This window comes from Sturnus vulgaris, chromosome 1 (genome assembly GCF_052056855.1).
Source record: "Sturnus vulgaris isolate bStuVul1 chromosome 1, bStuVul1.hap1, whole genome shotgun sequence".
NCBI lineage: Eukaryota > Metazoa > Chordata > Aves > Passeriformes > Sturnidae > Sturnus > Sturnus vulgaris.
The window spans coordinates 139,233,066-139,250,957 of NC_142243.1; the positions used below are offsets into that span (position 1 = coordinate 139,233,066).

The 17,892-nt window shown below is 39.8% G+C and overlaps 2 protein-coding genes across 6 annotated transcripts in view; one reads left to right on the plus strand and one right to left on the minus strand.

The window, feature by feature from the left end:
* NUDCD1 (NudC domain containing 1) overlaps window positions 1-13,361 on the minus strand; it is a 37,016-nt gene extending 23,655 nt beyond the window's left edge. The window contains exons 1-3 of one of the 4 annotated variants that reach the window (XM_014879346.2): window positions 13,155-13,301; window positions 7,938-8,030; window positions 4,067-4,221 (exon numbers count right to left, since the gene is read on the minus strand). In XM_014879346.2, coding sequence (XP_014734832.1) covers window positions 4,067-4,174 — 108 coding nt within the window. In that variant the 5' untranslated portion in view covers window positions 4,175-4,221; window positions 7,938-8,030; window positions 13,155-13,301. Of the gene's footprint in view, window positions 1-1,207; window positions 1,645-2,260; window positions 3,954-4,066; window positions 4,222-7,937; window positions 8,031-13,154 lie in introns of those variants that run through there. The other 3 variants (XM_014879345.2, XM_088178348.1, XM_088178359.1) reach the window with 3 other exon arrangements.
* Window positions 13,362-13,489: 128 nt separating this feature from the next.
* ENY2 (ENY2 transcription and export complex 2 subunit) lies at window positions 13,490-17,892 on the plus strand. Of its 2 annotated transcripts, none has more exons than XM_088178369.1 (5): window positions 13,490-13,582; window positions 13,961-14,054; window positions 15,886-15,956; window positions 16,681-16,755; window positions 17,652-17,892. In XM_088178369.1, the coding sequence occupies exons 2-5, from the start codon at window positions 13,987-13,989 to the stop codon at window positions 17,726-17,728; spliced, it is 291 nt and encodes a 96-aa protein (XP_088034495.1). In that variant the 5' UTR covers window positions 13,490-13,582; window positions 13,961-13,986; the 3' UTR covers window positions 17,729-17,892. The 2 variants fall into 2 exon arrangements, with proteins under 2 accessions (XP_088034495.1, XP_088034497.1); XM_088178371.1 differs by having other exon boundaries at window positions 13,505-13,524.

Sequence of the window (17,892 nt, forward strand, 5' to 3'; positions counted from 1 at the left end):
CCTGCTTTAGAAGCAAGAAGACATGGTGAGAGTCTGTAGTCATGTACTACACCAGCAAGACCTGGCTAAAACAACTCAGCACTGCTCAGGCATTGGTCAGCACTGGTGAGCAACTGTATTGTCCAACACTTGCTTTTCCTTGTTTTGTTTCTCTCTTCTTTCACTATAAATTTTTTGTTATTATTATTAAATTTTGCTTTATATAAATTGTTAAACTGTTCTTATCTTAATCTGTGGGTTTTACCTTTATCTGGTTTTCCTTCCCATCCAACGGAGGATGGAGGAGCAGCAGTGAGCAGGCAGCTGCATTGTACTTAGATGTCAACTGGGGTTTAATGACAATACTGTACAAACATGAGATATTTCATTAAAGACTTACAAATTAATTTTTTCAAGAAAATAACAGGGAATGAGAATAGAACAAAGGAATAAAAAAGAAAGGAAAAAACGTTATATAGCAATTCCCACAAAGTAGAAACAACAAACACAAGACTATGTTTTTATTATGAAAAATCAAAATACCTAGGCATTTGAAACATCTCTTTAACTGAAAAAAATGTCCTTACCCAGCATTCTGAATAACAGAGGCAAGTATTTAAAACCCTGAAACACAATACTGAAAGATTTTGTTGTTCTCTATTTGCTTTCTTATTCTGACTTGTTTCAAATAGAATTTCCACATTGTCTCTGGTGCCACTATCAGTTGTTCTGAATTCAAGTTAACTGAAAGTTACAGAAACAGTATTCCATAGCTAATTCTTATTTGAAATTAAAAGATAAAAATATTTATACCATTAAGGATTTTAATTAAGTGTGAAAAGAGTTCCTATCGCCACAATTTTTCAATTGATTATTTGAACACAAAAGGAAATCAAATTGTCTTTGTGAGAAGAGCTTAAGGTCAAGAAGCCAAATCCAACTGCTAAGGGAGAAAACTTTGAATATTTTGCAGCTATATTTGAATGCTACAAACACCATGCAATCAACAAAGTTGAGTCAGATGCAAAAAAAAAGGACCAATTAAAAAAATCTCAAGTCAGTAAACCTGTCACTCCCCTCCCTACCCACTGGGTGTTTAAAGCAATGTATTGACTGCTGCTGGCATACTGAATGAAAAAAGCTGTAAAAGCATAAGGTTAAAGCCATTATACAGTATTTCCAGCTAAGTTAGAGTAACAATTTCCTCAATCTGGTATAAAAAACCCACCTGAAGACACATCCATCAACACAGAAGAACTGCTTGTGTTGATCACTTTGCTTTTTTCAATTATGTGTGATTTTGAGCAAGTGGCAAGTTGTTATATGCACTTCTTTTTCTTCACAAATAGCATCTTTTTAAACACCTAAGCTGTAGAGATAATTCATGATATATGGATAACCAACATACTGTCATATTAGACTCAAAGCTGCTACCAAAATAAGAAATAAAAATAGAAATAATGATGAGTTAGAAAGCCTACGTGTGTTCTTTCACTCTGATTTCAGGATGAACACATTACCCTGTTCCATCTTCTGTTTTAAAGAAGACTGATTTTAATTTTAATTGTAAGATGTACTTGGCCAAAACCAATCTTATTTTTAATATACATTTGACTAATATATGGCTGGGCACATTTGTAATGAGACACCTTGTTGATGTTTCTGAACACATATTCCATTTTATTCATATGCAAATGTGTTTCCTTCGCAAAATAGCAGGGATCACGTATTAGGACACAAGATGGTGCCTATTTATTTCACAGTTTAATCAGTTTTATTTCCCCCCAAAACTTGTGACCAGATATTAGTCAAATGCCATTATCTTGAAATAGGTCTTAGGGAAGAATATGTCTTATGTTGATTTATAGCCTATTGTAAAATCCTTTATCTGCTAAGAAATAAATTGAAACACATAGTGCCCTCCTAATAAAGTATTGGGTGTCTGTGCTGTGCAGGCAGGGTGGCCTCAGTGAGGAGGAGCCAGGGCTGTGCTGTGCACACACAGACACTTCCAGCTGGTTCCACTGCACTCACTGGGGAGAGTTCAGCTTGTCAGCTGTGGAACACAGGTTTGCCTGCAGCCCTTGGAGCACACCATGGAAAAGCAGGCTGTCCTGAAACCCACAGAGAACAGATATCCATACTGTTGTCCATGGAAAAGCACACAATGGACCACACAACAGTTCCTGGTACAAGCTTTGGGTGATCTTCTTTCTTACCATCCTACTAGTTCTAATTGGCAATAAATTGTTTTTCCCGAAGTCAAGTCTGTTTTGCCCACCATGGTAACTGGTAAGTGATCTCCCAGGTTTTATCCTCATCCACAAGCTTTTCTCTCATTTCTTCTCGCCATCTTGTTGAACAGGGAGAGTGAGAGAGTGTTTGAGTGGGTGTTCAGCAGGAAGCCAGGGTTAACCAACCTCAAGGATAAAACAAAAAATGAGATTGTGACAAGCCACTGTTAAGAGAAGGCTTTCTTTTACATGTTTCTACTACGAATCCAGATGATCTCAAAAGTTTTGGAACAAGTCCTAAAATATTATTTTGTCACAGTAAGAGTCTGCCAAAATCTCAAAGCAAAGGAACTGTTCTCACCCTATCATCCTGTATTTCCTGAAAATCTAAAACTACAATTTCAGAATTGTTCTTACTGTAGACCTAGTAATTTATGTCCCTAGAACCTTGCACAGGCCAAGCAACATGTTCTCAAAAACTCACACATAGCCCTGTGTTTTCTTTTGTCTGACAGGGTTACAAGTCAAACTCTCTGGTAGTATGACATTGGATATTTTCCTTTCCACACAGTCTTTTTTTCCTTAATGCCCAAGCATGACAATTGTATGTGCCAGAAATATGGTGTCCATAGAAACATGTCCTTCCCTCTCTAAAATGAAGCATAATTTTTAAAGGAAACTAAAAGATGTGTTAAAATGGCTAAAAAGAAATACAAAATTTGATTACTTAGGACCACCAGTATAAAAGCAGAAATTTCAGACTTGCACTAGCTTGCTTATACTATTTCAAGTTCCTTCACGGCCACCAGCATCTTTTTTCTCCAACAAATGATGTCTAGATTGAGCATTTCTAATTCTAACATATACACAACTGAGTTTTCAAGTTAGCAAACAAACATCAAGTAATATCAGGGAGAAAGAGAAAAGCAACTAGAAAAGAAGCATCTTCCCTTTTCTTCAACTCACTGTCATGTCCATCTTGCCCAGAATGGAAGCAGATGTAGCACTATGTAGAAGCCTAAAACAAAAGAGCTAATGTGTATGTCTCCAACAGTGACAGCCACAGGCAGGACTCAACCAAGGTTCATGGGTAAAACACATTGTGAGAAAGAACAGGACGTGGCTGGAGACAGGGGCCACACAGAGGAAGGACAGCACTTCTCTGGGACAAACATCCTTGCTCTGGCTCCTAGAGATAAGCACAGCACAGTACAGCACACATACTGGAATAATGTGGAGAAGTGGATGTGGACTGCAGGGGGGAGATCAAGACCACCAGAGACCCCCTAGGCCCTCCAACCCATTTCCAGAAGGGAAGAACAAACTGCACATGATAACTAACTTGTATAGCAAGTGAGCCACCTATTTCACAAGTGGAGAAACTGACCCATCAACAGATACCCTCACCAAGCCCAGGCAGCACCTCCAGGACCCTGAAAATCCCATCAGCCCAGTGCTGTGTGTTTGTACTAGGAGGTCAGGGCCTAACATTTCCATTTCTATGCCAAATGTGTAACTCACTAAAAAACTCTGTAAGCTTTTGTGAACCCTCTGGCTTTTGCTGTTTCTTTTGGCCACAAGCATCTTCAACTCCTGAGTGCTCCTGTCCCCTTAAGGGTGGGATGCCACACACTATTGCAACACTAATGCAATGTTATTAACACAAAGAAGTCAGAAACCTCATTTAAAATCCTTTTATTCTTCCTGGTGAAATGCATTTTTGTTGACCAACCTATCTTCCTGGCAATAGCTTTACCCAGTTTTTGCAATTGGATCCTACTTGCAATATTTTCTGTCTCTTCTGCTCCCATCTTTTCCAATTCAGCGGTTTAAAAAAAAGATTTTATTCTTACCAGAGTCACTGACAGATTCATAACCCTTCCAAACTGATCAACATAGTAGACATTATCCTGGTGCCAGGAATCAAGGTGAAGATAATTATACATGCCAAAAGCACGCATGTGGTCAAGGGTATATTGATCATCACGAAGCTGCACTTCTGCTACAGCTGGAGGGAAAAGAAAAAGACTATTTTAACAATTATTTATTTACAGTTTAGTAATTTAAAATTCAAACTAATAATTTAAAAATAATTCTTCAATTTCATTCTATATGTATGCTTTATTTGAAGAAACATACATTATGTATACAGTTTAAAATTTCACCATAAGCTTGGAAAGCAAGTAATCTACCCTGAAGGCCACTGCAGTCATTTCCTTGATTATCTCATCACCATTACCATTTACAGTGGCCTATTGTGGTGGGTTTGCCCTGGCTGGATGCTAGGCGCCCACTAAAGCCACTCTATCACTTCTCTCCTCAGCTAGAAGGAGAGAGAAAACATAAGGCTCATGAGGGAGGATGAGCACGAGGAAAGATTGCTCACCTATTACTGTCACAGGCAAAACAGACTCAACCTGGGGAAATTAGTTTAATTTACTGCCAGTCAGACTAGGGTAATGAGAAATAAAACCAAATCTTAAAACACAGTCCCCCTCAACCCTCCCTTCTTCCATGGCTCAACTTCACTCCCACTGCTCATTCCCTCCTCCCCTCTCCAGTGGCACCGGAGACAGGGAATGGAGGTTGAGGTCAGCTCATCACACCTCTCTGCTTCTCCTTCCTCCTCGTTCTCTTCGCCTGCTCCAGCATGGAGTCCTTTCCACAGGAGACAATCCTTCACAAACTTCTCTAAGGTGAGTCCTTTCCACAGGCAGCAGTTCTTCACAAACTGCTCCAGAGTGGCTCCCTTCCACAGGTCACAGTCCTCCAGGAAGGACTGCACCAGGGTGAGTGCACAGTGTGGTCGCAAGTGTTGCCAGCAAACCTGCTGTGGACTCCTCTCCCCATGAGTTCACAGGTCCTATCTGGAGCCTGCTCCAGCATGGGGTCCTTCACAGGCTGCAGGTGGATCTCTGCTCCCCTATGGGCCTCCATGGGCTGCAGGGGAACAACCTGTCTCACCATGGTCTTCACCACATGCTGCAGGGGACTCTGCTCTGGCACCAGGAGCACCTCCTTCCACTTCTTCTGACCTTGGTGTCTGCAGAGTGGTTTCTCTCACACAGTCTCACTCCTCTCTCTGGCTGCAGCTCTTGTGCAGCAGCTTTTTATACTTTTCCAATACATCACCCCAGAGGTGCTACCATGGTTGATGGGCTTGGCCTTGGCCAGCGCCGTGGGTTCCATCTCAGAGCCACTGGCCCTGGCTCTGTCAGACATGGAGGAAGCTTCCAGCAGCTTCTCACAGAAGCCTTTCCTTGGAGCCCCCTGCTACCAAAACCTTGCCATGCAAACCCAGTACACCTCCACCCCATCTCTTACCAGCATGTGTTGAGGTCCAATTTATCAATAACTCTCACACATGAAACACACATGCAACAACTATGTCAAACCTACTTTGTATTACAGTAAGGGAAAAAAGTCTGCTCTATAGTAACTCTCAGCCAAAAGAAATATTCCCTGTAACTACATGAATTTCACAGTCTTAAATTCTGAACTACTGACCAACACCTGCAAGGCAAAAGATTAAAACAGTACAGAGCAGAGTTAATTCACAGTAATTACAAAATAAAGCAAAAACAAAAGCACAAAACAAAATAACAAAAAAAATCAAAAGCAAACAAACAACCTCTCCACCATGTTCTTAGCACTCTCACTGAGGCTGACATTTCCAGAAATGTCCAAGATGCCATCAGAATTTCAGACTAAGTTTTCCTAATTGAAAGAGGCTGCAAAGAATGGCTTTTCACTAGAATACTACCTTCTGCAAGGCAAGAAGCATGCTACCTACAGTCATTCACTTGAGCAAGATTTTTCCAAATAGAAAACATCTACTCAACTACCAGTAATCAGAACTGAATTATCTGTCAAAGACTAATCAGGTTTTTATTTAAATTAGGTGCAGCTTTTTCCTCCTATTCTATATCTATACAGAGATGAAGCAACTGTAGTCCAAACATCTTGAAATACATCAGCAGAGATCTAGTCCATTCTTCTGTAAATGGTCTCAGATAGACCAGAACTCCATTTCATTCTCCAGTACAGTCAACCCAGGATTCTTAGCTTTCCTGCAGGGAACCTATCTTGAAGTACACACAAGAAAAATCCTTTAGAAAGTTACAAGTGAACTCTGTCAGTCCATGATGATTAATACTCAAGCCCAGAGTATGGGGAAAGCACCTCAAGGCTAATTCTTCTCAGTTCACAGTTAGTGCAGTTCCTAATCTCTCAACTTCTACATTCTTCCCTATTCTGCTCAGAAACAGAGAAAATCTATTTCCAGTATTTCACTTCCATCCCACCCCATAACAGGGACCACACACAACTCTCTGCAGCAGCACTCAGACTTATTACTCTTCTATAGCATCTTCTTCAACCCTACTGCAGCAGAAGTAGTTTACTGTGTCAGAACACCAATTCCTGCAAAGAGCAGTTCATTTGGCAGTGCCATCAGTGCCACTGCACAGCTATCACAAACTCAACCACCAGCCCATCACTCTATGTTTCAGAACAGACCCCATTAGACACACTGGCTATTAATATAAAAGTGGCTTTAGAGAACTATGCAAGATTATACTGCCTGATTGATAAAAAATCCAGTCATGCTATACAAAATTATTGTAAAATGACAGCATAATTAGCAATTAGTCTTCTAGTCACTGTTGATATTTGCAAATCAGCAGTTTTAATTCCACCCAGATGAAATCATTATTCATATTCACTACACAGGAGGAATTTATGTACCTCTGCAATTAATAAATTACTGTTCCACAAGGTATGGCCATTCAAAAGAAGCTAGAATATCAACAAAGGAGTGAGAAGAAAGTACGCCTGTTTTAATGGCAAAGATTGCTACCCATTCCAATTTCTACTTTAATTAATTAGAGTATTTTACTGTAAATAACACTGTTTAAAAAATAGAATATATTATGAAAATGCATTTTAAAGTTGTTTGTGTAACCAAGCTTTATCACAGAGATATTTTTCCCAACACGACATGAATTTTTTGTAAACAACTAAAGATCAAATCAAATATAATCCAGGATAATTATTTTCAGTGAAACCAAGCACATATCATCTACCTCCTGTATGGCCATGAAATTAGAATATACATATAGAAACAAAACATGTAAAGATTTTTTAGCACAAAAAACCTGAAATGGTAAGGCTTCCTTTCTCTACTTCTCCCTTCCCACTCCCCTAATTATGTTGCTCTTGTCAGAACTGCAACTAAACAGTCTAAATACTCCAAACCAGATGATTCCTAAAGTAAATGTACAACTTTTCATGAAAATTCTTGGAACAATAAACTATTGATTAGCTGATTGTAAAGAGAGAAACTTTATAAAATCTGGAAGAACATGAATTCCCTGCCCTTGAGTTTTCTAGACTGTAGTTCTGATAAGCCCTGAATAATAAAGGAGGTCAGGAATAGGAGATCCAAATCCCTTGTATTATTGCAACATGTAATTAATACCACATAAACAGAAGTCATAAACTATACAATTCAAAGGTGATTTTAAACTAGGAAGTCTGACAAATGTGTACTGTCTTGTCATGAAACACTTCAAATGAGGTAGCCAACTGCTTTCAGAACATATCATACATATGTGCAGCTCTGCCACGATGAAGCAATTAAAGAACCTATTCCATTCTCCTTTAATTGAAACCCATATATGACCAAGTGAAATCTGTGCACAACTTCCATCTGCTATCACATACCATGTGCTTAGACAGTTTATAGAAGATCCTACACTAGGGTGAAATTCATTCCTTCTTTTCTACAGCCTTGAAGTTCAAGGTTTCTTGATGGTCCTTCGAAAAAAAAAAGAAAAGCAATAGAGTTGAGTGCAAAAAAATAAAGGAGAAAAGAGAAAAGAAACAGAGCCTTTTAATAAAATAAAGTCAGAGAAAGGCAAGTTAATATAAATGGAGAAGAAGAAATACTTCAATCAGATCATCACCTTATTCAGTCTCACAGTTACACAGTTTTATGAGTTTTTATTTGGTTGTTCAGTCAGGGTTTTTTCCTGATTTGTTGTTGTTTTGCTTGTTTTGTATTAGCCTAAGTTTTTTTTCCTATTTTTTTTTTGAAATGTGATTTTTAGTCAGATTAATTCACCAGTCTCAATGAGTTCACTAGGCTGTTTGGGTTCAATTAAGGAGCAGCAGTCAATGGAAGCTATTAAACAGAACAATATGTGGTCTCTTTCAAATTTCTGATAAATATACCTGCACCACGATAACCCAGAAACATTGATTCATACACTATTATTCATAGCAGAAGAAAGCAAGTATACAGAATGTATAAACTAAATCTCAGCTTTCAATATTATTTCCCAATAACCCTAGTTACATAGGGTATTTTGGACCAGTATAAAGAAAACTATGCTACTTTTTGAGAATTGTATTTATGTCTATTAGTTCCCCGCTTTAAAAGAATAATTTGACTCAAAATAGTTTAAACATAATTAAAGAAAATATATGCACTCACAATGCTTTACTTAAAAGCAAAAGCACAAAATACAAAGTAATTCATAAGGATCAACAGAAGAAGCAATACATCCCTAACCTAACTGTTACTATAAGATCCCTAGCTGGATATTATAATTATTAGTCTGCAATGCAAAAAAAAAAAAAAAATATATCCTCTCAATAAAGAACACTATCAATGAACTTATACTTTAAATGTATAGAGAGGTCTTACATCTGCCACCAAACACTATGAAGCAGAACTGGGGTGAAAAAAAAAGAAAGGTAGAGAAAAAAGGGTGAGAAGCCACCCCCAAACAGTCCCTCAATTTTCAGACGTTTTCCTGAATACACCAAAGCAACTTTAAAAAACTGCAAAATACAGAAAGTAATTACACCAGCATATTTTGTGGCATCAAACATTATTAGCTTGTATGTCATACCTTGTTTTGCAATGCCACCCAGTGGAAGCAATTTTGTATTGCAGATACACTGGTCTATTAGTGCAAGAGATAATTTATTTTCTAATATCAGCATTCAAAGATCCTTCTAACCCTGAATTAATGCTTTTTCTTTTAATTATAAACCATGTTTGTATTGTCAAAGGCAGCATCTCGTTGTTGTTGAGTAAACATGTGCCTGAGACCTAAACTTCTACGAATTACAGCTGCAAATGTCTGACAAAGCTCACAACTTCTTACTATTTCCCATACATTACTTTAAACACTTTATTTAATATTTAGTTTTTCAAGTTCAAATGGAAAATACAAATTAAAATCTCTAAATGTTTGAAACACCCTGGTGCCTTTTGCTTCATAAAAAGTCAAAACGTATGTTTTCCATGGAAGACTACTAATGAGCAACTTTTCACTGAAGCAGACCTTCTAAACAGCATACATTACCACCACTTTTCAAAAACAGTGACAGAACTGATAAATGCACATGATCAAAGGAATGCGTTCTCTGCATATCCTCCTGGCTTGCAACAGCAGCTCCATGTCTGAGCAAGTGTTTACTCTGCCTTCCAGCTGTAGCTATGTTGAAAAGCACCCACTACTACATTATAGGTACAACGGTCCTACCAAACAGACAAGATAGAGAGGAAAGGGATCAGGGACATCCACATCTGAATAAATTCTAAACCTCTGGAAAGGAAAAGTAATTATGATACATCTAATAGTAAACAGTAAAGGTCTGGATCCTTTAAAAATGTTGTGCACTTGGACATGTTCCTTGCTGGAGACAACGATTTGCCCCACAATCTCTGCTTTGGACACCGCTGATATCTGATTAGGGCAGAAGAGATAACCACAAACAAGATGCTCATTTGTCCCTCCTAAACGTTTGGTGAGCTAAAAAAGGGCATTACAAAACTCAATGCAAAGGAAACATTTGGAAATAAGTTATGGAAATAAACTAAAAAAAGTAAGAAGAAAGACAAAATTTACAATGAAGAGCTAGGAATTAAAAAGCATAATAACTCATTACTAGTTGAAATACATTACCAGGAGGAGAGATGAGAAAACAAATGACTGAGAGTTTAGCATTAACTAGGACAGAATGGGTTGGAACAAGGAAGAAATAAAAGAACATGCAAATCATAGTATTTAGAAGTAAAGGGAAGGTATCTTACTTCCCCCATTCTTCTTCACTGTGACCATATGTTTTAAGATATTTACTAGAAAATCACTTTCTATCACAGATCTAATATACAAATTATTTCTTAGAATGTATTTCTTTGTCAGTCACACATCTGACCATAGCAAATTCCTTGCAACCATAGTCAACCAGTTGAAGGCACAGTAGAACTGAACACTAAGTTCTACATGATGGTCAGAAAATGAAGCTCCCTGCAGTCCTCAGGAACATGACAACCACAAGTTGTCACACAACACCACACGCTGCTATCTACCTGCTGCAAGGGCAGAAGACTGCATCAATTCCACAGGGCAATTTTTTTGGTCATTTTATTTCATAGATAGTAGTGAAATTAATGAAAATAGATAAATATAAAAACAGAGATAGAAATACTCAGAGAAGATTGTTACTCTAAAGTTCACTAAGCAAGTTTGTAATAACACTGCATAAACACTTCAACTACAAGTGAGTTAACACTCAGTTCTACTTAAGAACAAGCACTTATTTCTTTTTATTGTCCTGTATTCCAAGTACTCCGAAACTCACATATTCCTCTTAATTGCCACCAAATTTGGGATGCCACACAGGCAGAACTAGAAGTCTCAGGTCACTTGAGACTAACACTCATTAATTTTTTTCCTGTAAAACCGCCTTTTTACATTAATCTTCCAGATTCTACTATGATATTTTTGCAGACAGTTGTGAATAAAATCATATATAGCTATACTGACAGTGTTCCTAAACATTTGGCATTTTTCTCAGCTATTGCACCCACTTTAAGAAAATGAAATCAAATTCTTCACACAGTGACAAATATTGATTTAATAACCCCAAAAGTACCAAGCTCTTCATCATGATCCAGAGGCTTTGAATCTGCGCACAAGTGTGCTGGAAAGCAGAAGGTCTTGGCCTTCCCACACAATGCTTGTTTATTCTCCGACGCAGTAATTTGAAAAAGCCACAGCCTACACACAATCCAGAGTCTCTACAACTCAACCCACTACTCCTGCATAACATAAAAATCAAGTTTTGGAAGGATACCCTAAATCTAACACGTGTGTAGACCACTGACACTGGGAAATACAAAAGTCAGGTACAGAACACCTCTGCCCTATAAGTAAACTGCCTTGAAGGACACAAAAGAAAACCAGCAAAGAGAAAGAGGCAGCTGTATGGCCAAAGAGCAGGCTGCAAACAAAACATCTGGGAGACAGATATAAGGCCTGATACATTATTAATTCCAAAACACAAGAACAACAATAAAAGCTTTCCACTCTCCAGAGGACCAGTATCTCTATCTATATATGTGCACACAGAACAGAATAAGTGAGTTAGTATTAGTGACTCCATAGGACAGTTGAGTAAGTTAGACTGAAATGAGGCAGGGTCTTTGTGCTGTGGGAAGCGGGGAAAGAAAAGAACACAGTCACACATATCAATCCTCTGTTACATGAGTTACTATAATTATTGTGTAAAATACCTGAACGGACAAGAGCCGAGTAGATCCATCTCTCCATTACCAACTCCACTGTTCATGTATTTTAAGAAAGATCTGTAATCCTCACCTATTTAGAACAGGTGCACAACTGACTATCCAAGAACCGCAAGGGTTGCTTGACCATTGCAGAACAGCAGGAGACAAACTAAGGGAATGCTCCAATGCTACACTGTTACCATCTCTGACACAACTGCTGCACACTCATAAAGCACCCACTCACCTGCATTTGGGCTGCCTTTTGAAGGGTGACACCTAAAGAAGTCTTACAGTAAAAATGATACTCTCGTTATATTTTCCAGTCCTACCATAGACACGATGACAGTCTCATTCACTTAAACTTCCATACAAAATTTATCTAAAAGCTTCCTTCCTCCTGCTAACAACTCGGTATGCCAAACATACCTTTCTGATCTACTATGAATACAGTATGTTCTACACAAAACTAAAGTAACATGCAATAGTTAAGTCTGTAGACAGGTATATCGTTCAGTAAATATACAGAGACAGAGATCAGTCCACACAAATTGTGTTTACTGTCTCAGCTTTAAAAAGAAAACCAAAACTATTTTATCCACTATACAAAAAGACCTCGATTTCACAAATCAGTAAACCTAAAGAGTGCTGAGATATTTCAGGGCATGGCTAAGATTGTAGGTACATATCCAACAGGACTTTGTGCTAATCTACTCCTCAGTGAATTAGCCTGTTAATAGACCAACATCTCAAATACTAATGATGCTTGGCAGAGAAAGCAGGACATGGAATGCATGGCATGAAGATCCACCTGTGAACTGCGGGCAGAGTAAGAAAGAAAACCAGCTTATTTGGTGAGTTTGTATGGGATGTTAATTTCGTATGTATTTCTCTACACCGCATGTGCTCCGCTTTGAAATAGCTCAGCTGGTCATCTGGCCTCACCTTGCCTGTACACAAAAGACCAGATTTAGGACACAGGTTTCCTTACTCATTTAGGAACTAAGCGCACCAGGAGCAGGCAGCTACAAGGCAGAGGTCTCACAAGTCAAAGACCTCGAGCCACCACGAAGCCACCTGGGGGGAGGACGACGGACACCCCCGGCCAACTGCAGCAAATATAACGAGAACAGCCGAGACGAAGCGCTCGCTCCCTGAATCCCCGCCGTTCGAGAAGCGCGGGACTCCCGGTGCTGCGGGCCGGGCTGTCCCCAGCTCGGGGCACCCTGCACCGAGGGCCGCTGCCCGGCCGCGGAGCACCGCGCGGGGACGAAGGGAAACGCCGGGGGATCCGTCCCCTCCCGCGCTGCCCAAGGGATGCCCGGCGGGATCAGCCCCGCGCCGCGCCCGCTCCTCACCCGCGTCCAACCCCAGCTGGTAGCAGGCCAGCGGCTCCAGCGACAGCTTGTATCCCTCGAATTTGGGGTCCAGCAGTAGGCGCTTGGCCTGCAGGGAGCAGTGAGCGGCGCCCGCCATCCCGCGGCTCCGGAAAAACTTCGCGAAGCGCCGACAACTCCGCGGGCCCTCGGGGAACGCGCGGCAGCGGCCGAGGAGCACTACGGGAAGAGGGGGCGCGGACGCCCGGCCGCCGGAGTGCATGCTGGGAGCCGTAGTCCGGGTCCGGAGGCACCTGTGCGCCCGGGGCGCGCCGGGAGCTGTAGTCGCGAAACCCGGACTACGTTTCCCGGCGGTGCCCGCGCCCAGGAGCGGTGGGGCTGGCGGCGCATGGTGCGTCCTGCAGGCGGCTCCGCCTCTGCTACACGGACCGGCGGGGCTGCGGCGGGCGGTGAGCGGAGAGCCAGCCGGGAGCCAGGCGGGAGCGAACCGTGCCAGGCCTTCCCCGCGCCGCTCCCTCGCTCCGGGGCGCCGCTGGGCGGGCTAAGCGCCGGGGGCTCCGGGCGAGAGGGAGGCCGGGCTGCGGAGAGGCCGCGCCCGGCGAGGGTGGGCCGTGCCCGCGCAGGCGGCCCTGTGAACTGCCGGTGCCCGGCGCTCGGGCAGCGGGGTGGGTGCCGTGGTGCCGTGCCGAGCTCGTTTCCTGAGCCGGTCATACACCGATGCTCCAGTCATTAACCGCGGGGATCTGTCAGTGGACAGAACACTGACTTTTTTTTTTGTTGAGTGAATGACGCCAGCACTTGTCGAAACTCTGCTTTGCTCTGTGTAGGTTTGTGGAAAACGTAGATTTCCAAAATGAATAAAGATGCGCAGATGAGAGCAACCATTAACCAAAAGCTAATAGAAACAGGAGAGCGAGAACGGTAAGTTGATTTCGTATTCCATGTCGGTGAGAGGCTTTAAATACATCAAACCTGCACTACACCTAGAAGTAAACTCAATAAAGTAAACTCAACGCTAACTTTAAATGCTTGCAGATGAAAGTCTTGAGTGTTATATAAACTATTTTAAAAATGCCTTTTGAACAGCTTTATTTGGTTTTCCAATTTAAAAGAGATAATGGGGAAATAAAGGATGGGCAAATTGGCTTATGAACTCTAAAACTTTCTCTTATGTAGGTATTTTGTGTTGGAATGCCCTAGATTCATGTAAGAATCAACATGCCATGCAATTTGTTGCTGTTAAATCTTGTTATTTCCTGATAAGGAGAATGAAACAAAACTTCCCTTTTTGCTTTTAAGTTTTTTTGTGTTTCTAGCTCTTTTGTTAAGTAACGCAATACATAGTAGAATACATAAAGCAGCACTTGTGCAAGTCATTGTAGAGATTCCAATAAAAGCAAACAAGTAAATTGCACAATGGTTTTGGCCTGTTGTCTCTTCAATCTGTTTTATTATCCTTGTATTTACATATCACTAAGAGTGCTCATGACATTTCCCTCCTCATGGTTTCACTGTGCTTGCAACACCATGCACCAAAAGCTCTATTTCCTTCATTTTAAAAGGCCTGTATGAGAAGAAGTTTTTTTCCTGGGTCATGGCATAGCCTTATACTTGGTGTGACCTTTTGTAGCCTGACACGGTATCTCTGCTCCACATCTTTCCTGGTTGTGACCATCCTCTTGGAGGTGCCACAGAGCTTCAGCAAAGCAAGCAATTTCTTGAAATGGTATTGGGATCCATTTTATGCTAATTTAAGAATAGGAAGGGTTTTATTAGGATGTCAAAAGCTGTCTTGTATAAAACAGGCTTTATCAGACCTATACTGTGATCAGAGGCAGGGTACTTGGATTTCTTGAACTGAGAAATATCCAGAGGCAGCCAATTTCACCTGTATTATTACTCTGTTTTTTGTCATTAGTTATCTGCCCTTTACACAATACACTGAGTAAAAGGAATTAGACCTACACTGTTCAACCTCTTGCTACAATCCTTTAATTCATAAAAACGGGGTTTTGCTAGAGTTATTTAAGATAGTACAAGATAAGCAGGCTGACTAGCTAATGGAGAAAAGGGTAAAAGATATTAGTTATTTATGATAGCTTACTTTCATTTTCCATTCTTCTGGTTTTTTAGTACTAATTTTCACTTTTTTAGCTAACTTTAAATACTCTGTTTTGATATATGGAGTAGATGCTTCATTGTAGCAGATTGTTTGTCTTTTCCATTAATGCCTGAATGCTTGTTGCTTAAGCTTACATAGCTAACCATGGTTAGGAAGATAAGATTTAGGATCCTTCATTTTCGCCCAGAATGAGGGAATGTGTAACTGAGGAGATAAACCTGCAGTTGACTAGTGCAGGATTCTTCCTGAAAGTTGAGGGAGAAGGTTTTACTTATTTTAAAGACCTGGTATGAGGTGCAATACTCCAATTTTGAAAGTTTGCACACGTCTGCTATCAGAGTAGATTCAGTTCGAGTAATTCAGAGGCCTCTACCTTTTTCTCCGTGGCTGCATTATCAACATTGCCTGAAGCAGTTCTGTGAGTTAGTCCTGGAGGCACCAAATCCTCATAGTCCAATGTGGTAAACTGAAATTGGAACTCATTTGGCTTTGGATTCACCTGCTGTTCAGCTATTTCTGCTGCTGGTCTGAGAGCTTTTGGGTAGTACTTGTAGGCTTGACTTTCAGACGAGCATATTTAAGCTATCACGAATGTTAACTGTTCTAACAAGTTTTATATTGTCTTAACAGCCTTAAAGAGTTGCTGAGAGCCAAGTTAATTGAATGTGGTTGGAAGGATCAGTTGAAGGCACATTGCAAAGGTAACAGTGGTCAATTAATTAATTTCCTTTGTAGTCAGCTGAGATTCTGGCCAAATAAAAGTCCCAGATGAAGGCTTTACTGACAATTTAAACAACACCTTGGCAACTTGACATTTAAGTTTAAACATGCTATTGAATTCAGATTACTTCTCAGCTTTGACATCTGCATTTTTCAGTAGTGTGCAAGGCACTATAAGTAAACAGTTGTTTCAATACTGATGTGTGTTAATAGTAGCCTTTATTTTGCTATAGATTTATTCCTTTCTCTCTGACATAATTTCTGACTTGGCTGATGTACAGAAATCTTGTTTAAACCAATTACAGTCTGTGCTCTTCCATATTGCATGTTTCAAAGGGTTTTTTCAGTTGCACCTTTCCTACTACTGTGGAAATAATGTTTTAAGAGATTAGTGAGCCAACTTGTGAACTGCTCCAACATTCCAGTAACAGCCACATCTGGTAATGCTCGGATGAGATAAAACATTTTAATGTTTGTTTTTAAAAGATGAGCTGATCAAGATGCATCAGCAGTGACAAGTTCCCATCCTTAAATCTATTGCTTGAGTGAGATACTAAAATCCACTGTACAATGCAGCAGGTACCGAGCTAATAACCTATATTTAGGTCCCATGCTACTTCATATTCTCCCGTGATGATATAGGCAGGTTTTGTTGTCTTATGAATGGATTAAAAGACTTAAAGTATTGGTCTTGGTCTTCCCCAGATGTCATTAAAGAAAAAGGATTAGAGCATGTTACTGTTGATGATTTGGTGGCAGAAATCACTCCCAAAGGCAGAGGTAAGAAAATACAAATGTAGATGGAGTAGCACATCAGTAAACATACGTAGCTCTATTTCATTAATGTTTTGAAAGCAGCATCATGAGCTTGCCTATGTAGGATTCAAGGAAAAATGTTAATAGCTTGATAAATAAAATGTTGATAGCTTAATATTAACAACAAATGAAACATGTAAATTTGTATTGCGTATCAGCCTTCAGATTGCTTTTGCAGATTACATCATTTAGTCATGCCTATGTTCATTTTTATAATTGACTTAATAGTCCTGAGTATGCAACACAGATGTTTTAAAATTCTAAATATTTAAGATGGAAAATCAGAACTAACCATTCTAGTGGAATGGGAAAGTAAAGGACATAGCATACACATACCAAAAAAATGAAATCATGTAAGGAAACTGCAGTTGTCTTTATATTGTTCCTCTCGGGCTCTCTAGCAGGGATTGATGTTAGTGATAGAAACTTCATTAAGTTCTAAATAAAAATAGGCCTTCAAAATAGATTGCTCAATACCTTTACTCAGAGGCTAGGGTTGAGATTTTTTTTGGTCTTAAATTTGTGAAGAAAAAAGGTAAGATAATCACACTTGTTCTGGTATTATATCCTGTTTCCCATTGAATAATCCTTTTCCTCAGACTTTCCAAGTCCATTCTGGACTAGGAATAGGCAAAAAAACCAGAGCAATAACAACATTGTTCTCAACAGATCTCAATTTTAGCCTATTTTAAATGGGAAAAATATAGATGTGCTATATGAAAATCAAGTAGTTTCAGTTACTTTAGGTATTAACAGAATTGCAAGAACAATAAAAGGAATAGAAATGGCTATTGTAAAAGTATGGTTTTAGCTTTTTATTTTGACTTTTTTTACTTCTTGCTGTCTTATTTGTGTTTCAGCTTTGGTACCAGACAGTGTAAAGAAAGAACTGTTGCAAAGAATAAGAACCTTTCTTGCTCAGCATGCCAGTCTTTAACTTTGACATTCATCTGGGATACAGTTTCCTGTATTACATCGATCCTGTCAGGATTGGAATGCAGTTTACATACTTAAGGATGAAAAATCATTGCATTTTCTTTGCACTGCATTGATTGCTTAAACTTGGTGTTATTTTAATAAAAAATTTTGTGGACTCATGGT

Excerpts from the sequence above, each read along its gene's own strand:
- ENY2 (XM_088178369.1), top strand. The coding sequence starts at position 13,987 with ATGAATAAAGATGCGCAGATGAGAGCAACCATTAACCAAAAGCTAATA. Across the intron at positions 15,957-16,680 it reads GTTGAAGGCACATTGCAAAG|ATGTCATTAAAGAAAAAGGA; the intron begins GTAACAGTGGTC and ends GGTCTTCCCCAG. Across the intron at positions 16,756-17,651 it reads AATCACTCCCAAAGGCAGAG|CTTTGGTACCAGACAGTGTA; the intron begins GTAAGAAAATAC and ends TTTGTGTTTCAG.